At 38.5% G+C, this 24,446-nt stretch overlaps 1 protein-coding gene across 10 annotated transcripts in view; it reads right to left on the minus strand.

The window, feature by feature from the left end:
* VWA8 (von Willebrand factor A domain containing 8) overlaps positions 1–24,446 on the minus strand; it is a 344,595-nt gene that overhangs the window by 77,191 nt on the left and 242,958 nt on the right. For 9 of the 10 annotated variants that reach the window (XR_010409990.1, XM_064586049.1, XM_064586051.1 and 6 more), the window contains 2 exons: positions 18,968–19,049; positions 14,522–14,726 (listed from right to left, as the gene is read on the minus strand). Coding sequence is in view for 9 of the 10 variants with exons in the window: in XM_064586049.1 (XP_064442119.1) it covers positions 14,522–14,726; positions 18,968–19,049 (287 nt within the window). In the remaining variant the exon portion in view is untranslated. Of the gene's footprint in view, positions 1–11,664; positions 12,344–14,521; positions 14,727–18,967; positions 19,050–24,446 lie in introns of those variants that run through there. The other variant, XM_064586052.1, reaches the window with a different exon arrangement.

Genomic DNA, 24,446 nt, shown 5'->3' on the forward strand with positions numbered 1-24,446 from the left:
AAAATAAATAAGAATGGCAATAGACTATAACCTGTTAAATTAGATAGAAATCCATGAGGTAATACTAATAAAAAGCAAAGGGATAAGAAGGGGAGGGGGGTCCTTTCTTAGCTTAGAATGCCAACTGATAAATGTAGGAGGACTGATGAAACTGGAAAAAATCACTGTTTGGCAACCATTGTAGTAATGATTAATTCAAATAAGAATCACTGATGGATGGTGAAATTAATGAAAGAAAGCTTGAGGAGAAATAAGAGATTTACATAGTCTCTAAACATAGGCCCACAAAAGACATATATTAATTATAAAAGGAAAAAATATTAGCTTCACGGTGGAGAAACACAGTGGAGATAACACCGTAACCAGATGTTCGAAGTTAACATCACCAGTAATGGGACAAACCAACACTGTGCCAACTAATAGGACACATTGAGAAAAACATGGCATCATTTCTGTGATATTCCTGCCACAGATGCATAAACTGAATCTAAAATGAGAAAACAGTAGCTACACCCAAATTGAGGAATGTTTTTACACAGGAATTAGACTATGCTCTTCAAAAATGTCAAGGTCAAGAAAGCTAAGGAAAGGTGAGAAACTGTTCTGGATTGAAAGAGAACACATGGGACGCCTGGGTGGCTCAGTCATTAAGCGTCTGCCTTTGGCTTAGGTCATGATCCCAGGGTCCTGGGATGAAGCCCCGCATCGGGCTCCCTGCTCAGCGCGAAGCCTGCTTCTCCCTCTGCCCCTCCCCCTGCTTGTGTTCCCTCCCTCGCTGTGTCTCTCTCTGTCAAATAAATAAATAAAACCTTAAAAAAAAAAAAAGAAAGAGAACATGTGATCCTGGACTGCCTCTTTGTGCTAAAAAGGATGCTATTGGGACATGTGAAATTTGAATAAATTCTAAATAAAGTCGGTGACCAGACATTGATGATGTCTGGTTGCCGACTTCCTGATTTTGAGGTTTGTATTGTGGTTATGTAGAAGAGTGCTTTTGTTTTGAGGAAATACTGAAGTGTTTAGAGGTAACGGGGTATCATGTCTATGGCTTACTTTCAAGTGGTTCGTGAAAAAAATATATATGGAGAGAAAGATAAACAAAAAGTTTTAAAACATGTAATTAGATTTGGTGAGGAAAAATAAAAAATTAAATTATTTGTTTATACCTGAAGACAGAAATTACAAATAGGCTTGGATTTAAGGCTCTGAGGGGGAATGCTTTTCCTTTCTATTGTTTTTATCAGCAGTTGCCCTTAGTGAACAATATGCTCCTTTCAAACTCACCAAAGTTTAGAAGAGACAGTAAAAAACTCAGAGTGGAAGAGTCACATATATTTATAAACATAAAAATAAGTAAATATAAATATTCTTTCTTTCTATTTATCTATCTACCTACCAACCTATCTATCTAACTATTTCTTAAGCTGGGCTTGAGTGAGAAGGAGAATTATATTCAGAATTTTGAAGCCTGTTTAATCTTGAGAGCAGTTAGAAGCTTATCCTTATCGTCAAACCAGAGAGATGTGCAGCTAATTTTTTTAAAAGATTTTATTTATTTATTTGAGAGAGAGAGAGAGAGAAAAAATGCACAAGCGGGGGGGGGGGAGGGGCAAAGGGAGAGGGAGAAGCAGACTTCCCACTGAGCAGGGAGCTCAATATGGGGCTCGATCCCAGGACCCTGGGATCATGACCTGAGCCGAAGGCAGACCCTTAACCGACTGAGCCACCTAGGCACTTCTAAGTAATTATGGGCTGTAAGTTAGGAAAAAACATTGTACTTTAGTATTAAGAGAGCCATAGTAACAATAATAGCTTCTATTTATTGCTGTGAGACAGTCCTTACATATTTGTTGGGAGTTCTACGGGTTAACTCAGACCAGATTTAGAACACATGAATTTGTTTCTGATATATGCCAGGGTTTCCCCTTTCTGGGCAATGACTTATATATGTAAATATGATGGCAGAGTGGTTGAGGTAATGACTCAGTCAAATGTGGCACTTTCCCTTTTGGTTAGCACAAAACCTAGTTAACATTTTAGACTTCCCTACCGGGGCTCTAGAGATGTCACTGGTCTTTATGGAAAGGATTATTCAACCCATACCAGCATTGTGAACTGTAGGGCCTTTAACAGCATTGTGTTCAGTTCTTAAAACAGAAATATCTAAAGAAAAAAATGATGAAAATGATCCAATATTAAGTTCTTTTCTCTGGGAGAAAAACCCATGGTAATACCATCAGAGCACTGTCAGAAATGACTGAATGACTTGACCATTTCATTCAGAACCCTCAAAACTGGGAAGTCTCCAGACAATTGTAACTAGAGTATTTATTTCTGCCCTACATGTGCTTAGAAAACCAAACATATACTTCTGGTACTCGCTCTAGGAATTAAATGGAAGGTGAAATTAATGAATACTATAGAACAATCATTGGCCTAATCTTCATATTGCATTTGCTAAGACTCATGTTTCATGAATGTCATGCTGAGTGCAAAACAAAATAAATCTGACAATAGTTCTAGCCTTCAGGAAGCCCTAGCCTAGAAAGGTCATTAGTTGTCACTTGCAAGGGGGTGGCTTTAGCTGTCAAAACTACAAAAAAAACCCCCAAAAAACCACATGGTCATGTTTTTTGCTTATTCAGTATTTCTTTTGGGGTATTTCCCTTATTCTTAATTCCTAATTTTGTGTTTCGCATGGGACCGATAGGGTCCTCACTCATCCCAAACTCTAGGAGTGAAGACTTGACCTAGGTCTGACCAATTAAGAATATCTCACCCTTTTGGTCACAGTGATTGGTTCGGGATGGGCAAGTGACCTCACAGGCCTATTGGAGTACCCCTTAAGACTTCTGCTGAAATTACTGGCAGAGACGTGCCCCTTTTGCTGGGATTGTTATCTATGAGAACCATTTATTTCCTAGCGCTACCAGGGCTATCTTTGCCACCAGATGGAGAAAGGCTTTGTAAGAATGAAGCCACTCCAGAAAAAAAGCAGAGCCAAAGTGGAGAGAGACTAGGTCACATGAGCCAATAAATGCCCTTTTGTAGTTTATGTTAATGTAAGCTGAATTTTTGTCACTTTTAATGCTCTATGTAAGCATCATTTTCATAATTTTTTCCATACTAAATCTGAAATCACATGAAATATTAGGTCCTCTCTTCAAAGATACAGGGATAAATTATTCTTTTAACTGTCAACCCTAGCATTCCAGATTTATTCTCTGAAGTCATAAATGCCATACAATGTGGCTGTATCCTGACCTATTCAGGTCCAGAATTAGCATGAAGGTCTTGTCCTAAGAGATCTACTACACAAAGTCCATGGTGAACTGGAGTGAAGAAAACCAGGAATATAAAGACTGTCAATCAGGGCGCCTGGGTGGCTTAGTCAGTTAAGCGTCCAACTCTTGATTTTGGCTCAGGTCATTATCTTGCGGTCACGGGATTGGGCCCTGCATTGGGCTTGGCTCAGTGCTCAGTGTGGAGTCTGCTTTGCTTGTCCCTCTCCCTCTGTTCCTCCACTCCCTCTCCACTCGCGTGTGTGCTCTCATATAAATAAATAAATAAATAAATAAATAAATAAATAAATAAATAAATAAATAAAATCTTTAAAGACTGGCAACTTGCTGAAATAATCAAAAGAATCTGAATAGATTTGTGGACTACTGAGCTAAACAAATTAAAGAGGTTTCTTTACTGGTACTTCTCAAAGCCAGATATTTCCTAATTGTAATTTCATCTCTAAGAGGCTGCTAAATTATACAGTGTCTTCCAACAGCTTGAACGTGGATTCCTTATTAAAGAGGGTTCTGAGAATATCCTTTTGGAAATATCGGTAGGTTTTTCTAAAAACAAAGCTCAGTTGTTCTGATCATTCCCTCTATTCTCCTTAGCATCTAACCATTTTCATGGTTTCAAATAAAATCTGACTGATAAAGATCGTTACAACTCTCGCTACCTTGAATCTCTAGTCCAGTGATGTATTTCTAATTACCAACTGTACACTGTCCGTGAAGTATCTCACCATTACCTCAGACTCAGCATACTCAAAATGCCTGAATTCTATCACCTCTCCAACTCTCCTGGTTCCTACAATGATCTGCCATTTTGCCAGATCTCCAAACTAGAAACATCCATAATGTCTGCCTCCATGTCACGTACTCAGCCTTTCTCCACCAACTCATACCCATGCTCACAGTCGCCCTAGTTCATTTGGGGTTCTTTCCCAGACTGCACATCACTACCAAGTCCATCTTCCTCATGCAGTCTTCAGGGTGGCAGAGACATTTTAACAATGTTATTCTTCCGATCCATGAGCATGGAATGTTTTTCCATTTTTTTGTGTCTTCTTCAATTTCTTTCATGAGTGTTCTGTAGTTCCTAGAGTATAGATCCTTTACCTCTTTGGTTAGGGTTATTCTGAGGAATCTTATGGTTTTTGGTGCAATTGTAAATGGAATCGATTCTCTAATTTCTCTTCCTACAGTTGCATTGTTAGTGCCTAAGAAAGCAACTGATGTCTGTGCATTGATTTTGTATCCTGCCACATTACTGAATTGTTGTATGAGTTCTAGTAATTTGGGGGTGGAGTCTTTTGGATTTTCCACATAAAGTATCATGGCATCTACGAAGAGAGAGAGTTTGGCTTCTTCTTTGCCAATCTGAATACCTTTCACTATTCTATTTTTCCTAGTCAATGACCTTCAGCAGCTCCTAGGCACAGGGAACCTAGAAGCCTCATTGGACCTTCATGCAGCCTAGTTTCTACTATTCAGGTGACTCCTGATTGCACTACTCCCCAAAAGATACCCCTTGCTTTTAGTTAAGTTTGTCTTACAACTTGCTACAGATATGCCTAAACAGACTAACATCCTTTCAACTGCTTTTAAAAATGTCCTGTGCCAGTAAGACTGTGCTGAAACTAAATCACACCCTGTCTTCTGAAATCCCCCAGCCTGTGCATTTCTGGTGGTTGCAGACCCAGCTCTTACTCCCACCCCTGCTCTGGTATACCCTCCACTGTCTCTTTGGTTTAGTTGGTGTTCAACCTGGATTTGCCCTCTGGGCTTTGAGCTTGCATCACACTGGCTGTGATGTTTGCCTACCATTCCCCTGGTATCTGCACCAGGTCTCTCCTGGATTTGTTCTGATCCAAGCCTATGGCACAATTCATCCTCTTATTAAGAAAACACACGGTGCTCATTTGTATCTGTGCCTGTGGTCATGATTTTTGGAACGCCTGGAATGCTCTGACCTCTCCTTTTGAACTATATAAAGACAAATAAAATAAAATAATGTTCAACCCAAGCCCCATTTTCTTCACTTATAAATTTTGTCTGCATACATATTTCTCTTCAGAACTATTATGGCACAGGGCCCAAACTCCCCAGTCTACACTGAACGACACATGGTTTTGTACTACTTGCCGCTGTTTCATGGCTATCAGCCTTATCTCCCCAATCACATAGTATAAACTCCCTGAGGGTAAAAACCAAGCTTTGTGTTTCAGTATTTCCACATCTCCCCACAGGTCTTACATTGGTGGGGACAGAGCAAGTGTTACACAAGAACATTCTGGATGACTGGTCCCCAAGGGACTCAACTATCTATTGTTTGTCCATAATTTCCATAATTCAACAGATGACCACCAGCCCATCCCACAAAGAAACTCTACAGCTAGGATTGCCACCATCTTCCTAGGAGATAATGGTTTGTTGACTTTCCTGAAGCCAGGCCTAGAGTATATACACTGTTATATGAAAATCAACTAGAACTATGGGGTGGGATTGGGGGGAACCAACAGAGTTTTTAAGGAACTGAGATTCAACTAATAGAACCATTAGATTATAGATATAATGGCACAATAGGAAAACTTCTTTCTCACCAAAAAAAGTATTATGGTGGCAAATATGTAATTATATTTGGATCTATAGGTGTCAATTGTGGCTTGAAATTTGTTGCTGGAGGGCCATTCGTTAATACATGTTGAGATTATATTTAAAAGTTTTCAGTATATTTATATGCAATTACTGATAAATCAATTAATTTAAAAAACGCAGGGACAGTTTTGTTTTTGTTTTTTTGTGGGTACACAAACGTGGCTGAAATAAGATTGATACTTGACTGGTTAATTAAATAAAATCATGAGAACACAGCAGTTTGGAAAAGAAGAACAACTTCTAAGTGAAGAAAATGCCAGCCTCCTCTGAGACAGACCAGCTCGTCTGGTTCCTCTGGCTTTTGGGTCCCAGCCAGTTTTCTGCTCTGCCCTGTAGCTTGTAAGCTTCACACTCCCACTCCAGAAATAGTGCACGTTTCTCTAGGGGATCCAATGCTTTTAGCAGTTTTCTGATGGAAGCAGAGAATACTGATAGTCCTGTCATTCGGCTATAGGTCATGGGGTAAATACACAGGCTGTGCTCTGCCTGGAAAGTGAGCAGAAGTCCATGGGAGAAGACTCATTTTCCTACCTCTGTCTTCCTACAGAGGTTCACGTGAAACTGGTTGTAGAAAATCATTTTAACCCCCTACTGGGCCTTGTGTTTTTTAATTTTTAAACTTTTAAATGTGTTATAGAATTAGGAGAAAACTAGCAAATGAATGTCCAACCTCTTCTATAGAATTTATTCTTGCTACCACTTTTTCTCCCTCCATATAGCATTTGTTTGTTTGGTTGGTTGGTTTGTTATTTAATTCAGTATAGTTAATATGTAATGTTATATTAGTTTCAGGTATACAATATAGTTCAACACTTCTATACATGACTCAGTGCTCAACTTCCACGACATCTTTCCTGTTCATTGAAAGTTCCTATGTTAAAATAGCATCACGTTTTTGTTTTATGATTATCGTATTTTCTCTTCTCTGAGAGTATCAATTGTTACTTTGTGAAATGTTCTTCTTTCTGCATCATCTCTATTTTCTCTGTTCATTTGTTTTGATTTCCATTTTTTTTTGTATAAGAGGCTATCCATTAATATTTAAGAATAAGGGGGCTGAAAACTTTTTTGCATAAAGGTAGGTCTTGACAATAAGTGGGTCTTCTTGTAAGGTTATTAGGGAGAAACTTCCAAATATTAGCATCAGAAAGGCTTTTCTCTTGGACATGTCAGTTTCCAGAAAGGATTTTTCTACTCTTCTGCTCAAAGTGTATAAATGTGGATGACAGCTTCATGGGATCTAAATAAGAAAAGCAGACTTTCACTTTATCTTCTTGATTTCTATATGATCTTACTCTTGTCCTAGATTGTATAAATCTCCACTACAGCTCCTGTTTTTGATCGGCCTAGAGAACGGGCAATGGCCCAGGTGCATAAGATGGAGGAGAACATCTGGATATCTAAATGGTTGCTATACAGACTTTCAATTAATCTTCCAACTTTTGGTGCCACCCTGTGCTCTCCAACCTTCAGAGGTACATGGTGTCTTCAAGTCCTGATGTCCTAATGCTTCACAGGCTTTTACGGAGTACAGCATCTTGCGTCTTATTTGCTCCCCACCGCTGCCATGACCCCCCCCCCCGCCCCCCACCCCGCCACTGGAGGAATGGGTTTAACTCTTTCCAGTTGATAACTCATTACCACCCACCCATTTATTTTCCATCCTCCAAAGTGTTGTTGAATCTCTAGTTCTCTTTGTCTGTGTGGGGTTTGTACTTTTCTTTGATCCTTTATTGTTCTTTTACTGGGATTTTGGCAAGAGACAAAACCAATCACATGCATTTGATTTATCAGGACTCCCTTCCCCCTTCCTGAAAAACTGGGTTCAGGGATTATTTCATCTTGGAATTTCTTCCAAAGATAGAGTCAAGTTTTTCTGTGCTGTCTTCTGAGCCTTTGATCATGCTCCTATCAGTTTATTTACCACATTGCACTACAATTTATTTGGTTATAGCTCTATGTGACTGTAAGTTCCCTGGGTCAGTACCTGGATCCTATTTCTTTCTTTCTCCTAGCAATTCTGGGTGCTTAGCATATGTTAATTAAATAAATGGAAGAATGCTTGGAATTATTCAAAGAAGAGCGGTTAGAGATGGTGCCTGTGGCCTGACCTTGTGAGGAAATAGAAAATAAAAAGAGAGACATTTTTAGAATGTTGTAAGGAGAGACAAAAGAGTACTGCAAATGGAAAAACTAAGAAAGACAAATCCAAATTTGACTTGCTCTTTTTACTGTTCTCAGGACTCAGGCTAAAGATGATGTATATTTTGCTGTGTGTTTTTTGGTCCTGTTCTAATCTGTCTTTTGAATAAGGCTAAACACTATAATCTGCTGCTGACAATTGTTCTATCATTGATTTCCTGCTTTTCTTCAAGCTGACAGGTTTCGGCACAGACCATTTTTTAAATTCCTTTTTTGGGCCTGACAAAACTTTTCCTAAACAGGATTATAAACAAACCTCACATCTTATAACACTAAGGTAGATGATGAATTATCTAACTCATTGGGTCATGATTTAATATTAGGTGTTTGGGGAACACAAAAACCTCTTTTTAATTTGGTTTTGTTTCCATATAAGCATTAATGAATTCTATGGCCCAATATTACCTAAATTCTAAGTTTCTAGTTTTTATTTGTTTACTGAGTACCTCTGTGCCAGGTATGAATGCATTTCATTCTTAAAACAACTTTGTAAGGTACAGTGGTTTTGTCTTTATATTATAACTGGAAAGTAGAGTCAATAGGCTATACTGCTTATGAATAAAATTACAGCTTTATATATAAATGTAACAGCAAGGTTTTATTTCTATAGTCATTGTGTTGTGATTATACAGAACTACATACATAATGAGTTCAAAATCATGAAAATTCTAGAGCTATTGCTTGTCAACATTTCACTGCATTTGACATCTCAATTTATAACTAATATATTACAGAATTAATTTATTTTCCTTACATACTTTAAATATTGCTAAGATTACTTCTTTACTTGCTGATCATATTGTTAAATAATATGCACTGAGGATATAGTAACATACAGAATAATGATCTCAAGGGCCGTCATGAAAGAAAGGAACTAAAATACTTCTGTTGCTGATGATTTGAAAAGCAATTTCCTAAGGTTAGGTCTTTTCTACAATGAGAAAGCGAGATGATATTTCTGTTTTTAATGTTAGTTTAAGACACTGTAATGCCCACAGTTATTGTAATTTATAGGATTATTATTTTTGTTGGATATGCACCAAAGCTTAATGAAAACTCATGGCCTCCCTGAAAGTCATAAGCTTGTTGATTTGCTCGTCTTAGGGAGGTGGTTGCTCATTTAATTTTCATTGTATTTAGCAATTACCCACAAAGCTGTGATCTAATGGAAGCACTGCTTCTGGAGGAATGTAAAAATCAGCTGGTAATTTCCTTCTGAAATGGTGTATATAAGAAAGGAGGCTTGTACTCATGAACCCATGAGTGTCATCCTACTTGAGTGCAGACTTCTTTCCAATTCTTTCCTCAGACTGAATTCCTGGTTCAGAAAGAGCATTGCCAATCTATAACTGGGACAACTGCAGGCCTCAACATTTCCCAGGAATAACATGATACCATCTTACCTGTGTTCTTCGTACTTTCCTTTTTCTGCTGCCTTTCCCTCTCACCCACATTTCTGTTGCCTGATTTCTGAAAGACCTTGCAGATAGGTAACTGTGATAATTCTCCTCGGGGAGTTAAAGGTTTAATCAGGCCAGTGGCATGCTGGAGGCTGACTGTACCACTTTGTGAGAGATGGCTGCTAAATATTCAGAAATTTAGCAAGTAGACTGTTAACCTTCGGCAGCTTGAAATCTGCCATGGAGGGAGTATTTATACCATGGAAATTGGCAAACATTATAAACGGCCCCACCCTCCCTCCCCAAAGAGCTGGTCTATCAGCACGCCACGGGGTATTCCTCCCCTGCCATCTTGCATTTTCATTAGAAACCTTATTCAAATCTGAAAGTCTTATTCAAAATCTAGATTTAAAATGAATTTCTATGGCTGGGAATGTCTCTAACAGGAACAAACATGGGAAAATCATTAGAGGCATTGCTCAAATGTTACCGCATAGGCAAACGGCTAGACCACCTTGCTGAAAACCAGCTCTACTCACATACAGCTAGGAGATACGGTGGGAAATTATAAAAATTAAAAAAAAAAAGCATTAGCTTTTTGAGCCAAGGAAGATTTCCAAAGATATATGTACATATAATAATCCTATAAAATATGGACTGTTCTATAATAATTGAATTATTATATGAATTAGAATTATATTGAATTAGACTGTTAAGTATTTTCAGAATTACTGGCCAAAGCGAAGAATGAAGTACAAGAGTAAACTATGAACTATCCTTCTTAAAAAGGACAAAGAATTTCAAACCCCCTCAGAGCATGTGGAGAGTACAGTCTGCATACTGCAAAACTAAATGTACTATTAGAGGTCCAATGAAACGATCTAGTGGTTTCCAAAACCGGAAGCAGGACTTCCATCTTACTGAGATTTTAAAAAAACAAACAAACCTGTTGAGCTACTGGTTTAAGACCAGGATTACTTCCCAAAGTACAGCAATCCACCTTTACTCATATTCCTAGAATATCTTCTTTAAAAGTGGGAAAGGATTAATGGTGCTTAATATAAATTAGTTATCTTTTCTATGTATTTGTTTCATGCCTCTACTATGTATCTACTGTGTACCGGGCACTATCTTCACTGCAGAATGAGTAAGTTCCAGTCCCACAATGTGTTTCAAAGATTCTATCCATTTTTTAAAAGTATATTAGGTAAGGAAGTACTGTTCAAAGGCCTCAAAGAGATTCTACCAGTAATATATAGAGGATTTTCTTTCTAATTAGTTTACTGTAATTAGATAATAACATTTGACAGCTATAACCTTTTAGCTTTTGTGCTCCCACAAGAATAGTCACCAGGAGCTTTTTAGAGAAGATGATCTGGTTTCTGAAGAAAAATGGGGTGTAGCTTTGCCTTCTTGGGATGAATCCAAATGTAACTAAATAAAAATGTGAAAAATATACTTTATAGAGAACACTATGAAGCATGGTCAGAAAAATTTTGACTTATAATTAACACATGCTTCTGAAAATATGGAGTCTAAAAGTATAAATAGGAATTCTTTCTTTAAAAAACATTTATTTGTTTATTTGAGAGAGAGAGAGAGCATGAGTGGGAGGAGGGGCAGAGGGAGAGGGATAAGCAGACTCCCCACTGAGCAGGGAGCCCGACACAGGCTCGATTCCAGGACCCTGAGATCATGACCTGAGCCAAAGGCAGATGCTTAACCAACTGAGCCACCCAGGCACCCCATAAGTATGAATTCTTAATTATGGGCTTTTAGAACGATAGTTACGCTGACACTGAGTTTGTTGTTATAGTTGTTTGCTGTAAGAAAAACACATGTTCCTATCAAAGCATGTAAAATTAATGAACACATTTTCTATGCAGAGCTCAATACTCTTTTGTAAACTGTACTCATGAAAGAAAACTATCAATGAATTCATTAGGTAAAAATAAAAATTCAAAGAACAATGGCTACAGAACTAATAACTCTAGAAGGCTGAAATGTAGCAAGATATAAAGGACAGTGATAAAGCGTGTAACTGATGTTTATGTAAATATCAACAGTTCTTTTGTTACCATGCAGAAGAATCAGGGAAAAAAATGGGTAGGTAAGTGGGGCATGGCTTGGCAGGTTGTTTGCCTGCCTTCACTGCTGACCTGAAGGAGCATCTCGTGACCAACAGGAACCGCACAAGCCAGGCGTGTGTATACCTCCCATGCCAGCAGGCCTGGGCTGCCTTAAACGACTAAAGTGCAAAGCAGGCCTTTTAAATTTCCGTGATGTAAAGTAAGTCCATCTCGCCACTAGATGGAGATCAGGTTACTCTGCCAGGAGCAGGGAAAGCGGCTGGCATTTAGCCAGCGATAAGGATGGCACTGAGAACACACTCTCTTTTCTCAATATTTCTAAGAAAGGCATTTTTCAAGCTCCAAAACCAGGAGTAGACATCTGCTGAATAAAGGGCCCATAAATGAGGAACAGCTTGAGGGATCACACAGTACGGGAACTGCTTAAAAGACACATTTTTGCTTGTTATTACCATTGCTCCATAATGATTCCTATTTGGATTTTGTTGTGTAAACTACTCGTAAATAATAACATGAACTGGTCTAAATAAGAGCAATTAAATATACTGTCTTTTTTATTTTTTTCCAAGATTTTATTTATTTATTTGACAGAGAGAGACACAGCGAGAGAGGGAACACAAGCAGGGGGAGCGGGAGAGGGAGAAGCAGGCTTCCCGCTGAGCAGGGAGCCCGATGCGGGGCTCGAATCCCAGGACCCTGGGATCATGACCTGAAACCAAGGCAGACGCTTAACGACTGAGCCACCCAGGTGCCCCTATACTGTCTTATTATTTACCAAACAAGGAGGGGAGGAGAGATACGACCAAAAACTAAAATAATGGTAGACCATTTGGACAATTAATCCTGTCTGTTTACACATAAAGATGCATGCTCACAGTTTGTTTCTGGGTTTGAATATGTATATAAATATATATTTCAATATCAACCAAAATGGATCCAGGAACATCAGAAATGGAAGGAGAAGGTTGGATAACATCTAAGTTTCTAAATGAAACTAACATTCAATTCTCAAATGTGTAACTTTATTTCTGAGTAAGTTTTATTTCTGCTACAGCTGAACTTTGAACTGGAGACATAAAGTTATACATTTCCTGGAAAATGTTTGGTCTGGGAAGGATCAGATGTTGCCTTGCAAACAGTAGCCAAGTATTTTGATTATTTTGGGGATGTTAGAGAATATATTTCTGTTCATTTCTAACTTATTAACTATAAATACTCATTTAATAAATACTTATTCGGTTACATTAAAAACAAATGAATAATTCCTGACAGTTTAAAAGAACAATTCCATTTCTTATCAAATAGCTTCAATGGCCAGTGCAATTTAGTATATGTGAGTGTGAGCATATACAAACATATTAATTCCCTCTGTGTAACAGTCATTATGCTAGGAGCTGGGAATAGGAAGATGAACAACAGAGTTGGGGAAGTCATGGGGATGAAGAACATACGGCTAAAACACAAATAGGGGTTAACTTTTCTAGCCGTCAAGACCAGTTATGAAAATCATGAGTAAAATTCCTTTTTAAAGTTCTATTGTGGAAGAAACTTAATTTAGGCCACAGTCTTGACCATAGGAAACATATGACCTTTCATCTCTATGACATATGAGAAATTGAAATAAAATGCAAGAAATGCAAAAACAATAGTATTTACTCTTAGGCCTCAATCACCGTAATGAAAAGAGGAGCTTAATTCACAAGGAGACACTAATGCTTAGAATAATAAGAGAATCAGAACCACAGTTAATTAATTTTCCAATTATTGTTATGGGTAGTGACCAACAAGCAGTCTGTTGCTATAACAGATTCACTGCACTTAATGACATGTTTATTTTAGAGCAATACATTTGTTTTAGCTTAATTAAATTAATATATTCATACCCTTTCAAAAGAAGTTGAGGTTGTTTGCCTATGTTGGTTTGTGATCTTCACAATGTTCCTATAAACTTTTAAGAATCTAAGAGAAATATGTATTATTCATTTGCAAATCTAAATAGTTCTCCTTTAAGGGAAATCACAAAAATAACCACATAAAAGAGTAATTATTAATCAGGTATCAATGGGATAGTTTGTGGAAATTTTTTTATCTTGCTAATTGGCTCTTTACAGAACCACACAGCTGACAGGAACCTACTTTTCTTTCTTACCTTGCTGGATAAAAATGAAATGTAGACACTGAAGTTTTCTTCTGAAGATTAAAATATATCAATTACAAATAAATCCTTTGATGATATGCTTCAGTACTTAAGGGTACACAGCTTTCCTCATTGTTCACGGGAGTTCCAGACAGCAACCAGATTAGCTGGTGACTGAGTCATTTCTGGAGTTTCCTCTCACCTTGGTGCCCTATTTCCATGTTTCTTTCCAGTGCAGGGTTGGGTCTACTTCTCCCCACTGCTAAGTCTGCATGATTGGGACATAAGGAAGTTTGGAAAGATGCATCTCTACTGGATGCGTCATTTACTTATCTTCTCCAGGCTCTAGGCTTTGGCCCTAGGGTAATGGGCTGCATTTTATAGCAGTATCTCTGCTTCCTTGGTAGCATGTAGAGATGCTGAAAATGATGGCAGTGAAAGTCAGAACATGTGAAGGCAGTGCTGGAAACTGATTAATGCTGGAGGTTAGACAACAAATGTTGATTGTATTCTCATGTTGTGATGTGAGGGACCTGCATATTTAAGAACTGACCAAAAAATGGGCACATTTTAACTTTTTCACTCACTAGAGGGATAGATTTGTCTTTTTCTATTACGAGAAATTATTATAGCTATTTAAGCAATGATATTCAAGTTTGGGGGCCAAAAGTTTCCACAACTGTGGCAACTGGAACTAAATTATATACCTGAATATGCACCTTTAAGAGAGAAGGTCAATTCAAGTGGTACCTGCATATGTCGGTCACCTTCTTGTCCAATCATGTTTCTCCATTCCGTGAGTGATCGCTGCAGATGTTCAAGTCCAGTTTCCCAGAGTCTGATGCGACCTCCCATATCAACAGTAACAACACCACCTTTGCCCCACTCAGCTAGCAGAGCATCTGTGTCTGAAATAGTAGATAGCCATGTGGTATATGGCGAGAGAGATTCTGATCTGATAAGGAAATTATAGTAGTTAGTCAATTGGTAGTGATGAAGCTAGTTTACCTAATTTTGGTTCATTAAACTGGCTATAAAGAATTCTAGGGGCGCCTGGGTGGCTCAGTTGGTTAAGCGACTGCCTTCGGCTCAGGTCATGATCCTGGAGTCCCGGGATTGAGTCCCGCATCGGGCTCCCTGCTCTGCAGGGAGTCTGCTTCTCCCTCCGACCCTCCCCCCTCTCATGTGCTCTCTCTCATTCTCTCTCTCTCAAATAAATAAATAAAATTAAAAAAAAAATTAAAAAAAAAAGAATTCTAATAGTAAGCACATTAAAAGATACCAAGAGATTCATCTGTAAGAAAAAAAATAACACAGTTTTCTATTGGTTATTTACACTTTTCTGTATTTGTGGACTCCCGATGATACTAGCATTCACTGTCAGAAGGAAAAGAACTCTAAACCATCTCATATCTCATTCACCTGCAATGCTGGACTCACTATTTAGGGCTCTAAGTTTCAGTCTAAGTGCTGAAACTGATGTCTTGTTTATGGGCTTTAACTGCATTTGTATTTAATATTTTGCATTTTCTAACTTAGGAAGTTAAGGAATTTATAACAAGGAATTTATGTATTTCTCATATTACATATATCATACATATACATACTTCCTTTGTTATATATTCATTTCTAGGAATGCAGCTTTTGCCTATAAGTCAACTGCACACTTCCTTTTTCTGAATATAGCTCTCACTAAACAAAAGAAACAGATTAGAAATTCTAATTGATCTTTAAATACATCTGATACTTTCTATATGAAGTAAATGGTCTAAAGGGATAGTCTGATCAGATAATAAAAACACAATAAGCCATCAGTGTAGATCTGGGAAAAACCACAAAACCACTATATGTTGGGTAAAATCTTATAATATCCTAAAGAATAAACCAGGACTACTTTGACCTTTCTTTCCAGTCTGCCTTAGTAGATACTCAACACAGAGTGACAGAGCTAGCCTCTCTGGGACACAAAAGTTTTAGAAAATGTTAATATGAAGAAGATGATAACAGTAGGATGGGTCCCCAGGTTTCAGAACTACTTTACAGTTCTAGAAGGACTCACAGAAGGTAACATTTGATATAATACAGGGTTTATCTCATGGTGCCCTCCCAAAAACATGTGCCTTAGTAAAAAATTAATAGGTACAGATGGTGAAGTAAAGGGCTATTCCAGAACAATGAAATTTATCTATGTGAAACAATAATGTCTGAGATTCTTCCAAGAGCACTCAAGATGTAAGACTGTGGAATACTCTATTTACTGGCTAAATGTTTAACTCTTCATACCATGAAACTTGAAATTTCTACGGGCAATTTCTTCAATATGTCAAAAAAAAGTGCTGAAAAAAATCACATATTTACTACAATTTGCTCCCCAGCTCTAGAATCTCTTCTTCACCTTGTTTTAAATGCATCTTCCCCTTACTACATAATAGCAACGTCATTAAAGAATACACAGAGTTACAGTAGAGTGAGGCCCAGATTTCCATACACCCACAGATGAGAGCTAGGCAGTATCATTTCACAGATGTAAATAATACAAAAATTTGAGGAAAAATACTCAAGTTTTACTGGGGGCAAAAGTGATGTATTCATTTTGGCCCTGTAGTTATATACAGTGTTACTGTATTTTCTGTTATTTGAAGTTAGCCATCAGATGGAAAATTCCAGCTATCTAGCAGAATGCTAAATTTAAGCAACTAGCAGGAAAACTGAAATCCAGATGGGTTGTTCTCTTGGATTGCATATATGCCAAAAATGGCAATAGCTAATCTCAAGAGAAATTCAGGATATACTGATAATGAACAGACTCCAAATCACATGGCACTTGAAATATGGCAAGTCCAAACTGAGATGTTCCAAAAGTGTAAAATACATACTGATTTCAAAGACTTAGAAGAAAAAAGGAATATAAAATATCTCATTAAAATTTTTATATTGAATATGTGTCAAAATGGTAACATTTTATGCTTTTAAAATTTATTAAAAATATTTTACTTATTTATTTTAAGGAGAGAGTGTGCATGAGAAGATAATAGTGTTTTAAATACATCGGGTCAATAAAATGTGATTAAAGTTAATTTCACCTATTTATTTTTCCTTTTTAAAAATATAGCTAATAAGGACTAGACAATGAGTGACATTATCTGGCTTGCATTCTATCTCCGGCGGGCGGTGTGGCTCTGAAGGAGCAGCCGCTCTGCCAGGTGTTCCTCCCTGGCAGGCATCACACACGGTTCACACAGAAGGTTAAAAGAGAAGAACAATGAAATAATTTCTAAGAGAAATACTGGAAAAAAGTTATTAATCCTTTTGGAAATGTAAAAAAACCAGAAGTTGTTCTTTGCTTTTGTTGCCTGAACTAATAGTATATTTTAATAAGCATATACTTCATATGGAATAAGGAATTTCCCCAAATGACTAAAAGCCATTTTCCATTAAACTGACACATAAAGATGCTCTAAGAAGGCATACTTATATATGTTGGAACAAGTAAATCTATTTTTTTTTTTTAAAGATTTTATTTATTTATTTATTTATTTATTTGAGAGAAAGAAAGGAGACAGAGAAACAGCACGAGAGGGGAGAGGGTCAAAGGGAGAAGCAGACCCCCTGCTGAGCAGGGAGCCCGATGCGGGACTCGATCCCAGGACTCCGGGATCATGACCTGAGCCGAAGGCAGTTGCTTAACCAACTGAGCCACCCAGGTGCCCTCTATTTTTTTTTTTTTTTTTTAGTAATGCTTTGATTATTCGTATTTATTGAACCTGATTAAGGGTCCTAAGAAATGAAACTGTGTTTCTCAGTTACTGTGACCTGTCAGGCTGGGCTAGTCTCTTCTAGGGGTTGGAGGAGCGGCTAGAAAGCAGCCTGGTGATGCTGGGGGTGAGTGACAGGTCTCCGAGTAGCCGGCCTTTCTCTCATGCTGGAAGGCTCTGCAGGCTTCTCTGTTAGAGAGTTCCGGTGAGGTTTTCATCCCTGTGTTGTGAGGACTTAGTCGCCCGTCAGGGAGTGTATGTTATGAGGGGATGTAGTGTCAAACTGGGCCAAAGCAGAGGAAAAGATTGGAAGAAGGAGGTGCTGGCTGGGGGTGGGGGTGGGTTGGGTGGGGGAGGGGAGCAAAGTAAGGAAGAATGAGGAAGTCCCAGAGCAGTTCTGCTGAGAGAGGGAGATCAGGCATGGATGCATCCAGAAAGGGACAGGCTACTGGTGAGGATACTGTGGTTCTCAAGGGTAGAAACCAAGCACGTAGTTTTCCTTCTGTAGCCTCGGTCTAGTTGGTTTAGATACTTTGCTTCCATCACTGGACAATAACAGAAGCAGTGAATGGTCATGAGTTCCATTCAAAATCTCTGGAAGCCTTTAGCCACTGTATAGCCTTCACAACATTTTTTAAAAAATCATTTTTAAAAATGCTATTTAAATTCCTTTGACATTTTTTAACACATTTACCTCTGAAAACTACTATATAAAGTTAATAAATAAGATGGATGGAGTTCGAGAGTTATTATGCTAAGCAAAATAAGTCAGTCAGAGAAGACAAATACCGTATGATTTCACTCACATGTGGAGTTTAAGAAACAAAACAAACAAGCAAAGGGAAAAAAAAGAGAGAGAGAGAGAGAGAAACCAAGAAAGAGACTCTTAACTGTAGAGAACAAACTGATGGTTACCAGAGGGAGGTGGGCAGGGGGATGGGCGACATAGGTGATGGGGATTAAGGAGTGCACTTGTCGTGATGAGCACTGAGCAATGTATGGAAGTGTTGAATCACTATATTGTGTACCTGAAACTAATATTACACTGTGTGTTAACTAATGGAAATTCAAATAAAAACTTAGAAAAAAAGAAAAATAAAGATGAAAATTTTTTGCAATACTGAAAACGCTGTTTTAGATAAATTAAATTAATCACTGGGATAAATCAATGAACAGATCAATGACAGAGAAATGAAGCCTTGAAGGTTGTTAGACTTATACCTATATAACGTTTGAACATTTGTCCCAAATGAAAATAAAAATAGCAGTAAAGCACGCAGAACAGTAGCAAGATACAAGCCAACTGCAACTGGGGTGGGGCGGGGGGAGAAGAGCCTGCTATTTCAGGAGGCAAAAGCACACATTTATTCGGAGTGCTCGGTAAGACTTGACTTGCTTTGATCTGACATATGAACTGGGAACAAAGGTGAACGTGCATTACCTGGGAATAGGGATATATCGGAGTTTCTTGGATTGAAGATCAGTGATTTCTATATAACCAGCTGTTTGCGGAGGGGTCACATCTGCAGACAAGTCATGACATGAGCTGAGTATTAAATTACTGCATGATACCAAAATAAGACCAGAAGAAAGCATGAATGTTGCTAAAAGTGCAATGAAGTTACCAGTAGCCTAGGGCAGAGCTCTGAGACCCACCTGACAAGGTCCTGGGTCAAGTCTAGTCTCTCGGGTTATGTTTTTGTCAACAAAACACAAAGATTGTCAAATACATACATATTAGGCCATGATTCTTCACTGTCAGAAACTGACCTAAGTCCTTTTCATTGTCTTTGCTAGCTCTCCAAGACGAGACGTTATAGCACTTAGAGTTTATTTGAAAAGATTTCATCACATGAATTCTGTTTTTCCTTCCTAGGAAGTCACAATGACAGTACAAAGTAGGGGATGCAGCACCCACTTTGTAATCGGACTGGCCACTGGCTCTGACATTTCTGAACTGTGTTTTATGCTGGTCAAGTTATCTTGCTTCTTTTGTCATTTGTAAAATGGGGATAACAACAGCATCTGAGCATCATAGACATTATTTTGAGGATTAGATGCATTTAATGACTGGAAAGCATTTAATTAGTAGCTGCTCAGCACATGGTACCTGTAATTATTAGGGCCCCCCAAGACAGGAGAGGGTGTGGTGAGGATGGGCCCGTGGGATGAGGACTCTGGATCATGGATGAAAGGGTGGGGGAAGGAGAGGGTATGACATATAGGGGCCAGAGCCCCCACCTCTAATTCTGGAGTTGTTTCCCAGCCAATTCCAGGGGTCTGCTGACTTCTCTTCCAAAACCCTGAATACCACTACTCATCATCACTAGCTGCCACTACTGTGTGCCAGAAACTCTGCTTAGTCTTTATAGGCAGGGTGTTTAATCCTGACCACAAAGACTCATGATTCCTGCTGGAATGAGGAGGAAGCTGAAGCTAATAGAGGTGCGATGATAATGTGACCTGCTTGAGGCGACACAGCTAGAGAGTGATGGAGATGGCTTTCAAACCCAGGACTTCCTGGCTTTGAAATCTCTGCTCTGTCCACTACTCCACACAGCTCCCCCTAAGCTGACCCTAGGGCAACAATTTTTAAAATGGCCTCATTTTAGAAGATATTGGCCATTAATGTCTCTTAAAAAAAAATCTCCCCTACACAGAACCCATACTTTTTTTTTTTTTTTTTAAGATTTTATTTATTTTTTGACACAGAGAGAGACAGCGAGAGAGGGAACACAAGCAGGGGGAATGGGAGAGGGAGAAGCAGGCTCCCTGCGGAGCAGGGAGCCTGATGTGGGGCTCAATTCCAGGACCCTGAGATCGTGACCTGAGCCGAAGGCAGACACTTAATGACTGAGCCACCCAGGCGCCCCCAGAATCCATACTTTAAATTTAAAGATTTTTGTCTGTTGTCTGTCCTTATTACAACTTCATGTTAGAATGAGATATTCAGGATGTTCACACTGAATTTATCCAATGTAGTTTACAAAAAAATAAGAAACTTGGCATTTTTATTTCATGTTTGCAGCCGGAAGTTTTTGAGTAGACCCTCCAAAAAATTCAAAACTCAAAATATGTCTTATTTATTCAACAAACAGGGTTAGGTTTACTTTGCACCAGACACTATACAAAGCACTGAGGAGAGAGAAGGAGATGTGATTCCTGTTTCATCTGAGGAGTCCACAGCAGAAAGAGGAAAGTTCCTTAAAAAAAACAAAAACAAAAAAACATAAAAAACCCCCACACAACAAAACAAAACCCATCGTGGGCCTTTGGGGACCCACAGGCCTGGGGGCTAGGTATGAGCCGCAGAGCAAGGCAAGGAGGAGTGCCAGAGGTCAGAGGGTTAGGAGGAAAGGAAGGTAATGTCCAGGGATAGCAGAGGGTAAGAAAAGAGAGTTACTATGGTAACCTGACCACCAGCTGAATTGGCTGTCCCTAGATGGCCATTTATATAAAACAAGCATGCTTATCATCAGTCACACACAGCCTGCACTGCAAATGCTGCCTGGGATAGAAGGTCAGCCTTGGATAAAGTTTTGCACCATATATCACTTTTGACAGTTCCTGCTGCTAAGACCTATCCGAAGTAGGTTGAATTATTTATAGACCCAGGTTCTTTGCCAAAAATGACCAGTTACTGAAGCAGTTGGGATGACTAGAGCTGTCTCGTTAACCGACTTACATTTTGGCTTGTCACTCATGGGCACTTTTTTTTTTTTCATAAGTAGTAGTATTAAGCTGAGCTATGGCCACCAGTACTTTCAGACGGCCCATGAAAGCAAAGCACAGTAAGCCAACTTATTTTAAAATATCTTTTCTTTCACTGTGCAAATTAATTCCGTGGCATAAAGAGGGTGAGAAAATGCAGTAATGGCTGTGTCTATTTCAAGAAGAGGAAAGCAAGAATTTTACTCCTGGTGCTAAAAAATATTTTCACATATCAGAAAAGGCACTTTGTGGCTATAAAGCACTTTTCAAAGCAGTATTAAGGGAGTGGTGGTGGTGGTGGTGATGGTGAGCACTTGAAAAATAATCAGCATTGACGTTTACTGATTTGAAAACGAATCAGCTCGGAATACATGACTGAATTAAGGAAGTGAACACCGCAGCCAGATTTCCCTCCAAACTTGGCCAAATCCTTGTCTATCCATTTTAAACGTTTCAATGCTGTAGAGAGGACAGAGGCTCAGTAAATTTCCATTACATTTATAATCAGGTGGATTTCAAGGATAGGTGTAAGCTAAGCGTGAAGATGAGTTCACTAATGATGAAAGGGAAGTCAACGGCTGTGTGTTTACTGCATAGTTCCCGGGAACAGTGGGGACAGCTTCTGTGCACAGCACCAAGGTTAGGAGGAGGTATAAGAGTTGTCAGACAAAACAACTGAGAACACATTTGGAGGGAAGATGAAATTATATTAAAAAATTCACTCCTTTTAGCAATGTAATTTGATGTACATCTGTTAACTACCAAGTTTAATGCACTTCTGCGCTCACAGATTAAGAGTGATGAGCGTCCTGCAATAGCGCCAATGCCAAATCTTTTAAAACACAGAGTATCACTTTTAATCCAGAGTTGTTACTTTGTGTTTGAAGAGCTGAGGTCTGTGATTAAAGAAAAAAAGAAAAGAAAAGAAAAAGCAACTAACAACTAGGGGAAAAAAAAAAAAAGACTGGAAGAAAGCAGTAAATCTCTCCCTGGCTGCATTAAACAAAAGTTATGCCATCTTTATGAAAGCCAGCAGAATAGCCTTTATAGTTTCTATTGATTTCTTTAATAAAAGGCTGATATGCATTAGTTCCAGACTAATCAGATGGTTGGATTCTATTTACTTAAAAAAAAAGCCAAACTATTTTTTATACCAGTGTCAGCTCAAAGATTGCTTCTTAACCAGAGCAAAGAGTTCTTAAGCCATAATCTTTCCTCTACTACTTTGGAAGTTATATACTCTATTCCTAACTTACTGACATACAAACTTAATCAATATCGCATCCTTCCTCCTGAACAATGTAAGGCACTTAGAAAACTTTAACATTAGTCATTCCTCTCCTAACTTGTAGATTCTAATTGTCTCATAGTTTCGATATATGCTTCTTAAAATTTCACAAACTTTTATTATTTTTGTTCCTTATAATTAATGCTTGTTAGCCATATATTTACTACTTTCTCGTGTATTCTCATCTGAACTGGTTGATCCCTAGGCCTGTGCACAGCTATCCTCCTGGGATCTCCCTTCGTCATTCTCCTAGGAATTTTTTTTTTTTAATAGCCCACATTTATAAAATTCTTCCTATGTGCCAGACACCATCCTAAGCACTTTATGTATATTTGAAATATTTAAGGAATACTACTTAAACAAATGAGGGGAAATAAAACTCCTAGCAACAAAGAGAAAAATGGTCAAAGATATAAACAGGCAATTCTCAGAAGAGTAAATCACAGCATATGAAAAGATTCTCAAAGTTCTTAAAAATTAGGGAAAGATAAACCGAAACCACAATAGAAGGTCTGATCCCTACAAGAGTAGATAAGGATGGGGAGTGTCAGGACCTCTTTTATGAGGCTGAAACAACATTGAGAAACAATTTGGTAATTCTACTCTTAGATATATCCCCTATGATTTCTTAGCATGTACACAAGGAGAGGGGTACAAGGATATTCATTGCCCATTATCTGTAATAGCAAAAATTGGAAAGAACCTAAGTGTACATCAACAGAGACCCGATGAATAAACTACAGTGTTCAGCAGTGAAAGTAAATGAAGGAGCTATCAATGTGGATGATGACAAAAGATCATCTCCTTTGACCAAACTCTAGTCAGGCTCTTCTGGATCCTCTTCCCAAACAGGCCCCAACTTTTAGGCTTCTGTATTCATCTCTGTACTGTTCACTTTTATCAAGAGTCCTGCTAAGTCAGTTTAACTAGAATCCCCCACCCTCCACATGTGATCAGGTTCCTCATCCTCCACCATCCCCGAGGTAAGGTCTAATCACCCTGGCCTGCCTTCAGCAAGAATCCTCCAGGGTCAATTTAGCTAGAAGTGTTCCTTTTCCTTGATTTCCTTTTAGTAGTTTTCTATCCACTGATCCCTACCAAAAGTTAGAAGATCTATACTACCTGATTTTGACACTCACTATAAAGCAGTGTCAAAGCTAGAAAGTAATCGAGTGTGCTATTAGTGAAGCGATAGACACAGAGATCAATGGAACACAAAAGAAAATACAAAAATAGACCCCAACATGTGTGGTCAGTTGATTTTGAGCAGAAGTCCAACTGCTGAAATTCAATGGAGAAAGGACAGATCTTCCAGCAAATGGTGCTGGAACAAGTGAATATCCGCATACAAAACAATGAGTCTCAGTCCACACCTTGCACCATATAAAAACAATTATCTCAAAATGGAACCTTAAATGTAAAATCTAAAACTACAAAATTTCTAGAAGGGAAAATTTCCCTTCATCAAAATGGGAGAAAACATTTGAAAAGAATATTTGATAGTGGACTTGTACCCAGAATATATAAGGAACACACAAAACTCTTTAAAAAAGTCACCCAAATGGGGTGCCTGGGTGGCTCAGTTGGTTAAGCCACTGCCTTCGGCTCAGGTCATGATCCTGGAGTCCCTGGATCGAGTCCCGCATCGGGCTCCCTGCTCGGCGGGGAGTCTGCTTCTCCCTCTGACCCTCCTCCCTCTCATGCTCTCTGACTTTCATTCTCTCTCTCTCAAATAAATAAAATCTAAAAAAAAAAAAAAAAAAAAAAAAAGTCACCCAAATAACCCAAGGGCAAAAAATCTGAGACATTTCACTAAGGAAGGTACACATGACAAGATGCTCAACATCATTAGGCACTGGGAAAATGCAAATTAAAATCATAATGAGATACTGCTGCACAACTACTAGAATGGTGAAAGACT

The sequence above is a fragment of the Mirounga angustirostris genome, unplaced genomic scaffold (assembly GCF_029215605.1).
Source record: "Mirounga angustirostris isolate CCGP_5_RB_7025 unplaced genomic scaffold, mMirAng1.0.hap1 SCAF_3, whole genome shotgun sequence".
NCBI lineage: Eukaryota > Metazoa > Chordata > Mammalia > Carnivora > Phocidae > Mirounga > Mirounga angustirostris.